Consider the following 14,071-nt stretch of genomic DNA (forward strand, 5'->3'; position numbering starts at 1 on the left):
TCTCCCACATTTCAGTTCAATTCTCTGTCTCACTCGCCTCTAACACAGTAGAATTATGGATTATGTTTCATTTCCCCGTCTCATAGAGAATTATCAGTAAGTATTTTAAATACACCAGTTTATAAAGTAAATTACATTTGATGAACTAAGCTCAAGTTTTGTTGAACTACACTGTATTTAAATCTATTTAAGTGAGATGCTAACCAATTTCATGACTTCTACCTCTGTGAAGGATTTGCAGAGCACACAGAAATAAAACATTCTTGCCTAAGTTACCATTTTAAAATATTTTCTGAAACTTCCTTTGGTCATTTTGCTTTTCCTTTAGTAATGTTTGTTTTACAGGAAAAAAATTTTCATGTAGGATATTACTTATTAAATTTTCATCATCTTCCTCATTTACTGGACTCCCCAAAGGATATAAATGGAAGAAGATATTACACTAGTTCATTTTTTCTGAAACATACATTATTTCTTTTACTGAAAATCTTACCTGAGGTAGTGACTGCCGGCAAATTGAATATTTCAGTCCCTGGCTGAGCAGTTGCTGCAATTAAAGCACAACATTTCACTGAGTTTTCCAGTATTGATGATCACTACAGGTGATCACTACTAGTCCTAATGCACAAGGTATAATTACTTTGAACTATTTTCAATGTTCTGTGTTTTCTTTCTCAGTCTTCTAAGATGAACGTGCATCTGCGTCTTTTCAGGCAAATGATCTATACCAGGGTAGAAGTATCTTATATGGTCATGGCTAGCCTCCTTTTAAAGATGTTACTTCAGGAAGCAGACTGATTTTTTGAAGTTTCACAATCTATGTACTTTAAAATGCAAAGCTGCATTTGATTTGCTAAATACATATTTTAACATATGAACCTTACAGGCTGAGTATTTGTATGTATTAAAAAAATGAATGACAACTTTGAATGGCTAAACAACCCTGCCCCAACATTACCTATATTTTGTCCAATTTGAGAATACAGATTTCCAGCTGTAACACTGAATTCAATATACAAATGAAAAGATTATTGGCAGCAATGGAAAGTGTGTTTGTAACGCCAAGCATGCACACAAAATTTTCAACAGAGCAAAAACTATCGTGCACACAACGGGGATCCAATAGAAAGAATACTGCAACCCGTACTGACACGGCCTTGCTTCTCCGAACGAGATTCATTTGTTGCTCGATGCAAGAGCATTCACTTTCAAATCAACACTCTCCATTAGGTAATGAGTTCACAAACAGCTTAAACTCTCGCTACTGATAATTTTGATACAAAGTTCTGTTAAGGTTTATAAGAGAAAAACAAATATATACCATGGATATACATGGAGGAAAAACAATGGATACCATGTCAGTATCCATTACTGAAACTATATTAAAATATGTCTTTTTAACAGCCATAATCATAAGGGCAAAGAAAATGCAAAACATTCAGTTTCAAGACACCTTTCCAAAAAGGAAAATGTGTAATAGTTAATGTTGATATGAAGCAAACTACAGACACAAAGTTAACTAGAATAATGTCAGGTTTTAACAACTCTCTCATTAATTATGTGTTTTTTCCATGGTTTTCAGAAACCATTTCCATCTCTCAAATAAAATATTAACAAGCTTAAGTGTGACAGTCCTCAATCTACCAGCATTTAAACAAAACAAAAACAAAAAAAAGGAAAAAAAATCTAAAAATCTTCCAGTTCTTTGGTCATAAATTATTGTATATGTGTTTTTATATCCACAGATTTATATTAATTCATACATTACTCAAAACTTATTTAGGTTAGGACATCTGTGGATGGCAGTCACATAAAGCTTAAGCTGTAAAAATTCAGTGGAAAGGCAAGTCCTGCATACCCATGTCAGAGTCACCTCCACCAGATGAGTTCAGCTTTCGAAATATCTCCTGTTTCTTGGATTTTACCATTGGTGAAGTGTTCTCAAGTTTGGTGAAAAACGAAGGCAGGTAGCTTATACTACCTGGAGAGCGAGAGTCAGTCCTGCCAACATATGTCAAAGAGAGAGAACATTGAAACCGCCAACATTCATACGAGCTTTAAGACTCTTTCCTCAGCCTGGTTTTTGGGGACCAGACAAATATAATGACTCCCCAGAACATGTGCTTTATCCAGGTAACAGGGGTTTAAGATTCTACAGCTCACAGAGAAATTGACTGTGTCATTTTCTGTGCTGGAGGGTGGTACAGGCATGATGCTCTTACAAATCATCTTGGGGGTGCCTACTTCTGCCTTGCAACCTGCATGCTGGCTGAAGTTTGCACTGCAAATTGGTAGGTGATGAAATGTTTAAGCTAGAAGCCCAAATACTCATCCTAGCTGCTCCTACTATTTATACATTTGCACCCTTTTTCTTCTCACTTTTGTCCCCAGTACTCCACCAAAAAGGATGTACTGCTTCTCAAGTCTGCTCACCCACCCTGTCACACATGGTCCAAACAAATAAATAGCTTATTCTTAGGCATTCTTAGAAACCAGGTAAAATAATGTTATGGACTGGAATCTGGCTCAAAAGCTACCAGTTAGCCATCCTTGCTCTATGGCACAAATTCAGACTGGGATCCACGTTCTGTATGTCATACCCCTTATCAATTTTACATTCACAGTAGCTGGCACACTTTCTGCACATAATTTCTGTCACATTAGCGTAAAAAAATTGCTGAAGTAAATGTCAAACTGACAAGGGGTGCATTTTATCTTCAGATCTTAAAATATGCAAATTTTAGGCTGTTTATAAAGAAAGAAAAAACCCACTAAAGCATGAAGAATTCAGGTGAAAAAATCTAAGCTAATACCAGGGTCATGAACAATTTGCACTGTTTTCAAAAGTGGATAAAAATGATCAACTGTATGTTCACTGTGGTGCTTAGAATACTTGAGTTTGTTTAAGCAGCAGTAATCTGGCAAATCAGCTTTAATTAAAAAAAAAAAAAACAAAAATCAGAACAACAATAACAAAAAACCCCCCAAACCAAAAAACAAACTCAAACACAACTGCTCCATACTTAAATTAAAAAATCATCTAAAAATAAAGTAAAAAAGACAAAGACTCTAGGTTTCCTAGGCCAAGATCCATAAAGTTCGAAAAAAGTGCAACCTTCCCTGCCATGTTCCTGAAAATCCCTTTGCATCTAGCTAACATCCATCATGGACTGTAACAACCCTGTCAGCAACTGCAGAATGGAGGGGGAAAAAAAACCAAGAAAAAAAGAATCAATTTCACTAGCATGAGCCTTTAATTACATGGTGAGCATGCTGGGTGCTATTCCTTCTTCAGCAGGCAACAGAGCAAATGACAGAAGCATCGATTCCAATGTGCATCTGCCAGACGTTTGGAGACACCAGCACTGATACAGTCTGCCAGGGATCCCATGTAGTTTTATGTTGCAGATCTGGCAGACTGACAAATAGCCCTGGGAAACAGGGCTGCCCAATGCATGGACCTCCTGACATCCCACCTTCACACCTCCCGGATATTTCATGTGATAAGCTGCTGTAGAATCATAAGGAAGCCTAGGTTCCTCCACACTTCACCAGGACAGTATCCAGGAAGCTGATCAGGCAGGAGAAGCTTGAATTATTTAATAAAAATTGTAGAAAATGGACCTTTCCCAAAAACCACTTCAGTTTTATAGAACTGGCACCCACAAGGAGTTTTGTTATAATGTTTTCTATCAGATATGACACAGAACACACTGCCTGCACCAAGAAACTTGAGACAGAACATGTACAGATGATGTTTCACTCAGGCTTCCCAAAGCATCTCCCAGGTAGCAAGTTTTGAATGCTAGCGAGAAAGGATCAACAGTGATTAACAACGTGCCTGTGGTACCAGAGGAAGATTGCTTAAACTGCTCTTTATTAAAGATATTGTTTGCAGCACAACGATCCAGAATAATGTTTTTAAAACTCAGTTTTACACATACCTCTGTTCAGTAGGCTCAGTTCTTTGGGAAAGCAAAAGAACATTTTCCTGTTTCTCATGTACAACCGGGACCTGAGGTGGCGAGATTGGCTCATAGGGCTCTGAAGAGACATGACTCCTCTCTGGAGATTTTCCAGGTCTACATCCATAATTCAGAGACAGATAAGTACTCTTAATGCATGTAAAGCAGTAGTTAACACACATCATTGCATTCCAGTTGTTACATAACTACTTATGTCTAGTTATATATGTTACATGCTTTAGTATGCTTGGTAATCTCAAAAAGATGACTTTGAATTGTCCATAATGACCCTGATAAATTCTAAGTAATTAAACATCTTCACCCCTCTAAAGACTGCAAATTAAGCATAAGAAGTGAAGGAAAAACAGTTATAAGCTATGTTATGGAGCCAAGCAATTGTCAAAAACAGTGCAAGAGATGTTGCCTAAAAAAAGACCAAGAGATACCTCTGCTTCTGATCTACATCAAGATTACTGTGCTATTTGTTTATAAATATCATATTTGGGCATTAGTTAAATTTGCAGTTAAACTGAATACACGCATTACCTTCCCCTGGACTTGTCAGACAGATTTTCAGGTGACACTCTAGCACCTGGCCTCTGATGGTGGACAGACTGCGACTGTGACTCAGGGCTGTAGCGATTTGATGTCTTTGCCCGGGTAGAAACAGGCGTTGGAGCAGGGGTGGAATTCTGGAATGTAGTGGTGGGAGGCTGCAAAGAGGCCTGAGAAGCTGCTTGGTTTCTAGCAAAGTCTTGTGTAATAATTTGCTGATTGCAGCCAACAAAATAGAAAAGAGATCTTGGTCAGACATTGTCCAGAGCTAGATGAATATGAGACCAATTACAACAAATGATACGATTATAAGTTCAGACACATTACTGTATAATATCCTCAAGTAAAACTAATAATCACAGAATTGGTATTATGTGCCAAAACATGTGTTTTCATTATCAAAATATAACTTTTCACATCTGAAAAGATGCATGCAAATGAACCTACACAGATGTGATCAGCAAGGGTGATAAGTCGATGGGTCCTGGGCACATGTGCCATCCCTTCTGCTTGGGAAGAGGGAGGTGGAGGTTGCTGGGGTGAAGGGGGTTCCTGTTGTGTCCTATAGCGGTGAATCGGCCCCTCATATTGCCTGTTTGGGTCATCTAGTTGAAGAAGAAAAGGTCAGTCTGTTAAGATGGTATTACCGAGGCTTCAAGGTTTGAAAGTTCTGTGCTTAAAAATTTTAAACATGAGGTGTTTCTGCATTAGATTTTAGGTATCCTGTGTGATGACAACATTTCCCCCCTCCATATATAGACCCTACAATTTACAATAGATAAATACAGCTTCATTCCACAATGCAGGTGAATTTCAGCTCACTTCTCACCTGTAAACTGTACTGTAATAGTTTGAGCTTTACCAGTAGGTAAAAAATTGCGGGCATCACTAATATGCATTAATTTTAAAGAATATATTGAAAATAAATTTCTTATTAAATCAGCTACACTGTAACGTAAAGGAGCTCTGTTTAATGCCAAGTGCCAGTTCCAATACATTTTCTCTAGTTTTTCCACAGATCACTGCAACAACATACTTCCAACAGAAGTTTCTGAAAAGTTAAGAATGTGGTAAGCAGCCACTTAAAAACTCCACATGTTCATGGAGCTGGTAAATAAAAGCAAGATAATTGTGAGAATATTGGCATATGCAGATAAACTTACTCTCTGCCTGATTTGGTTTAGGCGTGTCTTGTTGATAGGGCTGTAGCTTTTCTTGAGTAGGTACAGGTGAATTTGCAGGGCTAATCACCTCAATGGCATCTCCAGGAGCTTCATACCGGTGGGAGGATACTGAATATCAAGCAAAGGTTGTGGAATAAGGTGTAAATATCACAGAAGACTTTTGTTGCCTATACATAGCAACACTAGTGCTCCCATTAAAATGGTACCCGTGAAATGCAAGTCAAAACACTGTCTTTTTCTCATGATAACCATGGTGAAACAAATATTTCCATAAAGCAGTATTCTAACGTAAACAAAACAATTTAAGGTTTCCTGACTTCTGATAATGTTAGTTTTATTATCCTGAATTTCATGTTGTAACATAGAATCCGAACAAAGCGAACAACTCTGTGCAAGAATCTTGAGTCACTATATGCAAACACTGTATTTGTTTATGAAGTATCTCTACTGTGCAGAGCTGTGTATTTTATCATTAAACATCAGAATCATTTCACAGCTTAATATCTCCCTAAAAGGCTAAGACAGACAGCAAAGTAGTAGATAGTTACTAAGATACGTACAACTACTGGAAGAATCTGAACTTTGAGAGCCCCTATCTCGTGCATCCTTGTCTGAAGCAATCTGTCGAGTGATGATCACATCTATGAAGTTAGCAGCAGTAATTGTGGTCTTTCCTCGAGTTCTCAGCTCTTCCTCGTACCTGGATTTAGGAGGAGGTCCTTTCTCTTTACCAGCCTCTGAATAGACTACTGATGAAGACTGTCCCTGGGACTTGCCACCAGAAAAATTTGCAGACGTATAGGGGCACTGGACAGGCCTCTTTTCTACCTCCAGTGTCTTCTGTTCCATCTGCTGCTGTTCAGTAACCACAGCTGACCGGCGTCCCATATTCTCTTCTATCCTGGTTCCTTCGTGCTTGTTCTCTTTTGCTTTGGCAACTTCCATCTGAGGAGCAGAGGCTGCAGCATCTACTAGTGCTGCAAGGGCATCAGCAGCAGTATTGTAACGGGAAGCTGGCAACCCTTGAGTAATAGAGGGAGCTCCAGGGGTGAGCTGCCTGTTGGCAAACATTGAATATTCTGAATTATATCACACAAAAAAAAGAACTAGAGCCATACCACGAGTACAAAGTGAAGCTTTTGTGACACTAATTTCTATCCAAACTGGATTGGGTGAAAATGCATTAGATCATTTCCAGTAAATTCAAGAGCAATTAGATAGTAGTTATCCTCATCTTGTAGTATTTTCCCCAGGCTAAATGCACCTTTTAATAAGCTCAAATATTAGAACAGGTATCTCTGCAACAGTAACTTAAGAAACATACATGATACGTAGCTGAGCAGCAGGATCCAAAGGTGTGATTACGCTTGTCCCATTGGTTCCTTGAAAAATACTAGGCCTTTGCTGCAGTATGTTTTCCTGGCTTCTAACTGAAGGAGATGGGGACCGAACATATCCATGACTGCCAGGTCTGCCAGGCTGCTCTGTACCTGCAAAACATCAAGTGGAGGGGAACAAACAAAAAATACATATAGATCACTCTTATAACAATGCAGAACTATGTATCAATGCCATCTCCTCCACATCCTTTCCCAGTTGTCTCCACCACTCTAGATGTGACTGTATGTATTAAAGGTTTAAATGGTAGTTTTCTGTTTACAATGCTCTAAATGACATGCAAGTTGTGCTCGCAATAACTGGGATTCACACTGTTCCCTAGGTACTACATTGCTGTGAGAGAAAGATCAAGAAGGCTGGTACTTGCTGAAGTTGCAATTATGACCAGAACTGCTAGATAATAGGAGCCTGCCTTAAGCGCAGACTAAAACCAAACTGTTAATATGTTGTTAATAAGCTGCATGTTGCTAACAATGGCTATAGAAAGTGAGCAGTTATAGTCTACAAGACAACTGATCCAAATATAGCAATGTGCACTCACCTGGTCGAAGATAAAGTTCAGCAGGGACTGAAGCTATTCTCTCCCTCTCTCGTTCGCGTTCTCTTTCCCGCTCTCGCTCACGTTCCCTCTCCCTTTCCCGTTCCTTCTCCCTCTCCCTTTCCCGTTCCCTTTCAGCATTTGCAGCTGCAGAAGCTGCCAGGTGTGTAGGGTGTCCTGGAAGGTCCGCAAGATAAAATGAAGTAACAAAAGGAGATACTCAAGTTAAGCATAATATGATGTAAACACTTGCCAATCTACTCTGCCATCCACTTACAGCAAAATTTTCCAAATACATTTTCATTCCACTCAAGATCATCCACTTATCTAGGAAGACACAAGCTTAACATACAGTGACAGTGGAAGGCTTAACAGCTTTTTACTAAAGTGGTTTCTACACAGTTAAAAACTAGACAGCTTATAGACCCAAATGTCACCCTTTCAACACATGTAATATGAGGTTAGTGAAATCATAATCAAATGACTATAAATAAAGACCTGACAGAATGAGGCAAATTCTGAATCTGTCAGCACTCCTTCAACTGCTACTGCAACTATAAAGGATATCATTAAGAAAACCTTTGCTATCCAAGTGAGAAGTGCATGCAAAAAGCATCGCCTGAGAAAACATCAAAACATGACATTAATGAAAGCTAAATAAAGATGGTCAATTATCTCAGCATATCAGACGATTAGAACATCACCAAATCATAAGAGCTCTTACCTGGTGACAAAGAAGCAGGATTGTAAGGCCTGGGAGGGAATGTAAGCTGGGTACTGGGGATATAGGTGATTCTCTCCATGGGTGGTGTGCTTGTTCCTCCAGGATGAGGCACTAAGATAGTGGGAGCCATATTGTTCAGGTCAATAATTCCTGTTAGGAGATGACACACCTAAGAATGGCCATTCAAGGACAGACCAATGGTCCACACATTATATATTCTGTTCATTGATAACTGTCAGCAGTGAATGTTTAGTGGAAAAACTATAAGAATAAGGCAAGTGCAGAACTATATTCCAGCTGGTTATACTCTCTTAGATCTGGCAATCAGCAGTTTAGAAACATACTAAGTCAGAATTTGCATTTCTAGCACCCCCTTTAATTGCCCTTTGGAAAAATACACTTCACCTCTACTCAATACTCCCATCTTTTAGCAAAATTGTATTACCAACATCATTCTCTCCCTTTTCCAGACCCTTTATAGTCATAAAATGAAATGGAATGTTGAAATGCACAGGTCCCACTGGAACTCCAATATAACTTCCCCTACCACTTATCCTTTCTTTTCCAACCAATTAAAACACTACAAGATCTTATACGTTATCCTCAAGATAATTAGTTCTACCAGCCTAATTCCCTCAGATTTGCTATCTTACATCCTACCAATAACTATCAAAACCGATTGAATCGATAGACAGATTACCTTATCCAGTAACCAAGCTGGTAGATTGATTATTTCCTGTTAAGTTTGTAACTCCTGGGAGAATGCCACGTAACCCCAAGGATTCATAACTATTAATTTTATTATTTTGTTCTAAGACTTTGCTCAACATTTCAATGTGAAAGAGTTCTTCAAACTCATGTCCCATAAAGAAAATCTCCATCACAGAAATACAAATCTCTCCACAGTGAACAGAGTTGCAAAGAAGTCTCTTTGCTTTTTTGGGATGCCCTTATCTTCTAAAGCATTACTTCTGAGTTTTGATGATTTATCAGCTCCTACAGTTTCTTTGCCAAGTTTCTTGCTTATAGTGTATCTGAAGAAGTTACTAGTTCATTTGGCTTTATAAATTGTTCCTCAATTTTATTTTTTTTTTACCTTTATGGTCTTACATTTAACTTGTCAAGATTTCAATTTTCTTATTTGAGGAGTTATACTTTTGCGAGATGCTGTTAATGCATAGTGAATAGCTGCTGTTAAACATCCAGATTGATTTAGGTTTTTCCCCACCCTGCAACAGGTCACACACATTTGCTAACTCCAACATAACATCTTTAAACAATCACCATGTTTTTCACAAACCTTACCCTTTTAGCTGTTGCTTTTATTTTCATTTTGAAGAAGCCCTCATTTTGATATAATTCTCTTTTCTGAAGTTTGAAGATGAGTTAAATATGCTTCTGAATACCAATTTAAACTAGCATAAAACAGTCTAGCTTCTTGAACGCTACTAAGTCTTACAGCCTTCCCTTTGACAATATTGATTACATAGTTTTCCTTTATATCCACAAAAGCCAGTTAGATGTATGACAACTCGTTTGCAAAAACATCTATACATATGCACTTGTATGCATGCAGGCATGCATCCATCCATACAAACACATGTATTTATAAGCAGCAACAAAGCAAACAAACCAATCAACCAAACCACTCTGCATATCCACCACACACTTTAAAGAACATCGGAAAAGACACAGGCATACCTCTTGCTCCTGCATATGGGAGAGCTAAAGTTTGCTCTCTAGGAGATAATCCTCTCGTTACATCAGGACGTAAATTGACCTGCATCTGCTGTGAGGTAATGTAGTCATTTAGGATTGTCTGTCGTGTATTCTCCATTGCGTAAAGCTGATACTGACTTGGGTAGCCTGGGGTGGGCGAGAGCTGCCTTTGGAACAGGTAAGCAGCAGCAGCTGAGGGTGAAGAAGGGAAAAAAAAAAAGAAGATTTAGAAGCAGAATGGGTGATATTGAATGAAAGTTTCAGATGTTTATATAGCTTCAGTGAGAAGTGCTATCAACTCTCTCTAGCCAGTGCCAAATGAATTAAAACAGCATTTTAATACTGATGTTTTATTGAATTTATGCACTGTATGCGGACAGAAAAAGGTAAATAATCCAGATTTGAGATATGCATTACAGAAGAGACTTGATTAAAAATATAAATCCTGAAGTTCTGAAGATGTAAAGGGCTGAAATACCTAAAGAAGGTTAAAGTACCTCACAGATGTGGACTGATGGATAGGTCAAAAGGAAGTCTACTGTATTTAATATCACCAGAGATAACCTGATAATCCCTCAGTGAGACTGAATCACAGTCCTGAACAGAGGGGTTCTGATTACACTTCAATTCTATAGCATCTTCCACATCCTTCTTTGCATAGCTTTCCTGAAAGCTTTTAATATATTTCACAAATATTTATCTAAAAATGCCTCTGAACTTTTTAACAAAACAGAAGCAACCTGGCAGCTTCTAAAAGAAAGCTACAGTATTATACAATAATATTTTAATAAGTTTCCTGGTTATATATTAACCCCCCCACTAAACTGAAATCAAACCACAACAGTGTATATATATATATATATATAACCTCTTATAAATTTTATCTGGCGACTGATAATTGCCTTTTAAAGGTATCTTTTCTGTGCATCAAAGCATACGATATTTCTAAAAACAAAAAACCCAACACAAACGTATTTACCAGGATCCAGAGCCCTGTGAAATGGCATAGCAGGATCTAAATGAGGAGGGAGGTGACTCCTATAGACTTCAGGAGTTGCTCCTCTGTGATGAGGGTCAAAAGGACTGTGAGTCACTACAGGATCAACCCCTGGGACTGGAGATTTTGCTGGCACGCTCTCCCTCTGTGTTGGAGTAAGCGTGTTTTTCCTTTCATGATTTGCTGGCTTCCCAGAAGATATTCCAGCTAAAAACAATGAAAAACCCAAATTAATAAAATGCATATTTTTCAACAGAAAATTCAGCTGTAAGTATACACTGGCTCCCAAGGAACGTTCTAGAGGACCAACAGAGAATATTCTATAACACAAACTATTTCTGGTGAAAAAATCTAAATCCTAAAACTGAGATTGCTTACACTTCACCATATTATCTTCCTCATCTAGATACCTCTGTAATTCAGGAATAGCTTCTGCCCTTAAAACACTACCCTTGTAGGTAACACTTTCAATGTGATCCATAATCACATGCAAATTGAGATTGAATTGCCTTCCCACCTCCATGTTATAATATGGCAGATTTTCATTTTCTTATTTCAATTAACAGCTTACAGCCTTCTAAAATTCCTTCTAGCCACCCTCCAAATTGAAAGAAGCCATTAGAATTAAAAAAAAAAAAAGTAGAACGGATTACAGAAACCAGTTTAAAAGTAAGTTTAAAATTAAATTATTAAAACTTCTTGTCTTACTCTGGATAGGAGTAACATACCCTCACTAACTCTATTCATCATAGGTGAACTCCTGGACATTGGACTCTGATAGTTCACAGGTGTCCTCCGAGCATTGGTATCATCATAAATCCCAGGGCTCAGCTGTGATTTGGGAGTTTCATGAAGAGTTGACCTGAGAACAGAGGGACCAGAGCTGACTACTGACGTGTGACGGGAACGTACTGCATCCCCGGTCTTCACATCTTCATATTTTCCTCGCTCCACCACCTTCACGTTTTCTGGCACCATTTCCAGCTGAGGCATTCCACGGGGTAGTTTGCTTGGTCCAGTGATTAAAGATTTTACATTGTGTTTGATGGCAGACTGGCCAGAGTTGCTTTCATATTTTATGGGTGTGCCCTGAAAAGGAGAAAAAGGTCATGTGAGGTTATCCTGCCAATGTTTCACTTGTGCTAAAAAACTCACATTGCTGATATCTTAGTTCATTGCTTCTATCACAACAGCACAGAATACAACTGGATCTTAGTGATTGTTACTTGTCAGTTCTCTCACATTTGCTTGCAAGTGTGTTCCCTACAGGTGAAGTGTCAGGATTTTTCTAATACACAGAAAATATTTTTAAGCTTTGTAAGTTGGTAGCTTTCTTAAAACAAAACAACCCCCACCCCACTTGTCATTATTCAAATATCCTGAATTGATTCACTACTGAGTCTGTGAGCAACTGTATGAGTCTATTAGTGTTTTTTGTATATACCTGAGATATGGAGCCTTCTATGATTGGCCTGGTCGTCTGCACCATTTCAGGAGTCTTGCGACTCTCCTGGCTTAATAGGTCCTGTCTTGGGATTTCATGGATGGAACGACCCATTTCTTTTATAGTAGTGACTCCATCATATGGTTTCCCCTTAGTAATGGCTCCTTCAAATGTCCTTATGGGAGGTGACTCTCTCTTAATCTGTTTAGGGTATTTCAAGCCTTCTTCAAAACTTTCAGCTGTTGCTCTTGGTGTGCCTTTTATAGAAAGAAAGAGTCACATTACTGGTACTAATAATTAATAATAACACTAGTATTAATAATTACTAAGTCTCTTCTTTCATAAACAGAGTACCTAACTACATGTCATAATACTGGAAACTTTGGTTCGCTATAGTCTACGATAATATATACTGAAGACTAAAAAATCACCACAAAAATAATACTGAACAAATATTCAATATATTACTGAAAGCTTCCCAAGTTATTTCAGATGCTGAAATAAGGGAAACAGCACACATCTTCAGAGGTCTGGGGAATTGTTAGTGTTCATTTAAAAAAAAGTGCTAATTACCAAGTATTCATATTAAAAAAAAAGTCTTTTCCAAAAAAAAAAAATGCTATGTTTACACACTAGCTTTGTATACAGCATATCAGAAAGCTGCTGATTTATGCTCTGAAAACATGTTTAATAAAATAAACTCCACCTTTAACAGAGCTACCATTGTTAATAACAGTTTTAAGGTTCAGAAATCCAGATTTTTGAGGATGTAATTAATGTTTGCCTTCTAAACTTGCAATACTTTACCTTGCATTATAGAGCCAGATAACACTGTTCTCTCTTTTAGTTCAGCATGTGGGCTACCCCTAGGCAGTGCACGGCATATTAAACCTAAAATTAAAATGAACATAATTTAGAGAATTAAATAAGTGTTCAAAACCCCCCCAAACAACAAAAACTGTCCTCCTCCTTATATACATTACAGATAGTATCTGTATCGTGGTAGTGCCCAGAGGGCCTAACCTCAAAATGCTAGGCCTTGTATCAACATGTTATAAACACCATCCTGCCCTAAAAAAAAAAAATATCTTTCAGTTCAAGTATTCATACTATTACATTGTTGCAAGTTTTAACATATTTAGAAAACACAAGGTATTTTTTATAATTAAGTTTAACTCTTGTCCCAAAAGCAGTCACTGCTTCTCTTACACTCCACTTCAGTTTCCTTACCTAGTAAAGAAAGGTGTTCATGATGGGAATTGGAACAAAAAGGAAAAAAAAAATCCAACACAAAAATATACCTCAGCATCCTCCAAATTAATCAAAGTTCACATTGAATCATCTGGGAAGAGCTGAATTTACTGTTCCTACAGTAGGAATCTAAATCAACCCCCCAAAGACCTCATAATTTTCCACAGTTTGAGGACAGAAAATGTGTCAGAGTGACGAGATAGAGCATAAAAGTATCAGAGCAGCTTCTCATATGCCAAAAGGGCCCAAAGACAAGACAAATCCATCAGCAACTTAAAGGCAACACTGAATTTCTA

At 37.9% G+C, this 14,071-nt stretch overlaps 1 protein-coding gene across 4 annotated transcripts in view; it reads right to left on the minus strand.

Moving 5' to 3' along the window:
* The window catches only part of NCOR1 (nuclear receptor corepressor 1), a 75,938-nt gene that overhangs the window by 4,622 nt on the left and 57,245 nt on the right, over positions 1–14,071 (minus strand). For all 4 annotated transcript variants that reach the window (XM_072881840.1, XM_072881837.1, XM_072881839.1 and 1 more), the window contains exons 30-44: positions 13,332–13,415; positions 12,525–12,781; positions 11,809–12,169; positions 11,063–11,287; positions 10,066–10,275; positions 8,365–8,514; positions 7,644–7,817; positions 7,029–7,194; positions 6,265–6,761; positions 5,684–5,812; positions 4,968–5,125; positions 4,512–4,735; positions 3,945–4,082; positions 1,859–2,001; positions 494–547 (exon numbers count right to left, since the gene is read on the minus strand). In XM_072881840.1, the coding sequence (XP_072737941.1) occupies positions 494–547; positions 1,859–2,001; positions 3,945–4,082; positions 4,512–4,735; positions 4,968–5,125; positions 5,684–5,812; positions 6,265–6,761; positions 7,029–7,194; positions 7,644–7,817; positions 8,365–8,514; positions 10,066–10,275; positions 11,063–11,287; positions 11,809–12,169; positions 12,525–12,781; positions 13,332–13,415 (2,970 nt within the window). The remainder of the gene's footprint in view (positions 1–493; positions 548–1,858; positions 2,002–3,944; positions 4,083–4,511; positions 4,736–4,967; positions 5,126–5,683; positions 5,813–6,264; positions 6,762–7,028; positions 7,195–7,643; positions 7,818–8,364; positions 8,515–10,065; positions 10,276–11,062; positions 11,288–11,808; positions 12,170–12,524; positions 12,782–13,331; positions 13,416–14,071) is intronic.

The sequence above is a fragment of the Ciconia boyciana genome, chromosome 17 (genome assembly GCF_034638445.1).
Source record: "Ciconia boyciana chromosome 17, ASM3463844v1, whole genome shotgun sequence".
Lineage (NCBI taxonomy): Eukaryota > Metazoa > Chordata > Aves > Ciconiiformes > Ciconiidae > Ciconia > Ciconia boyciana.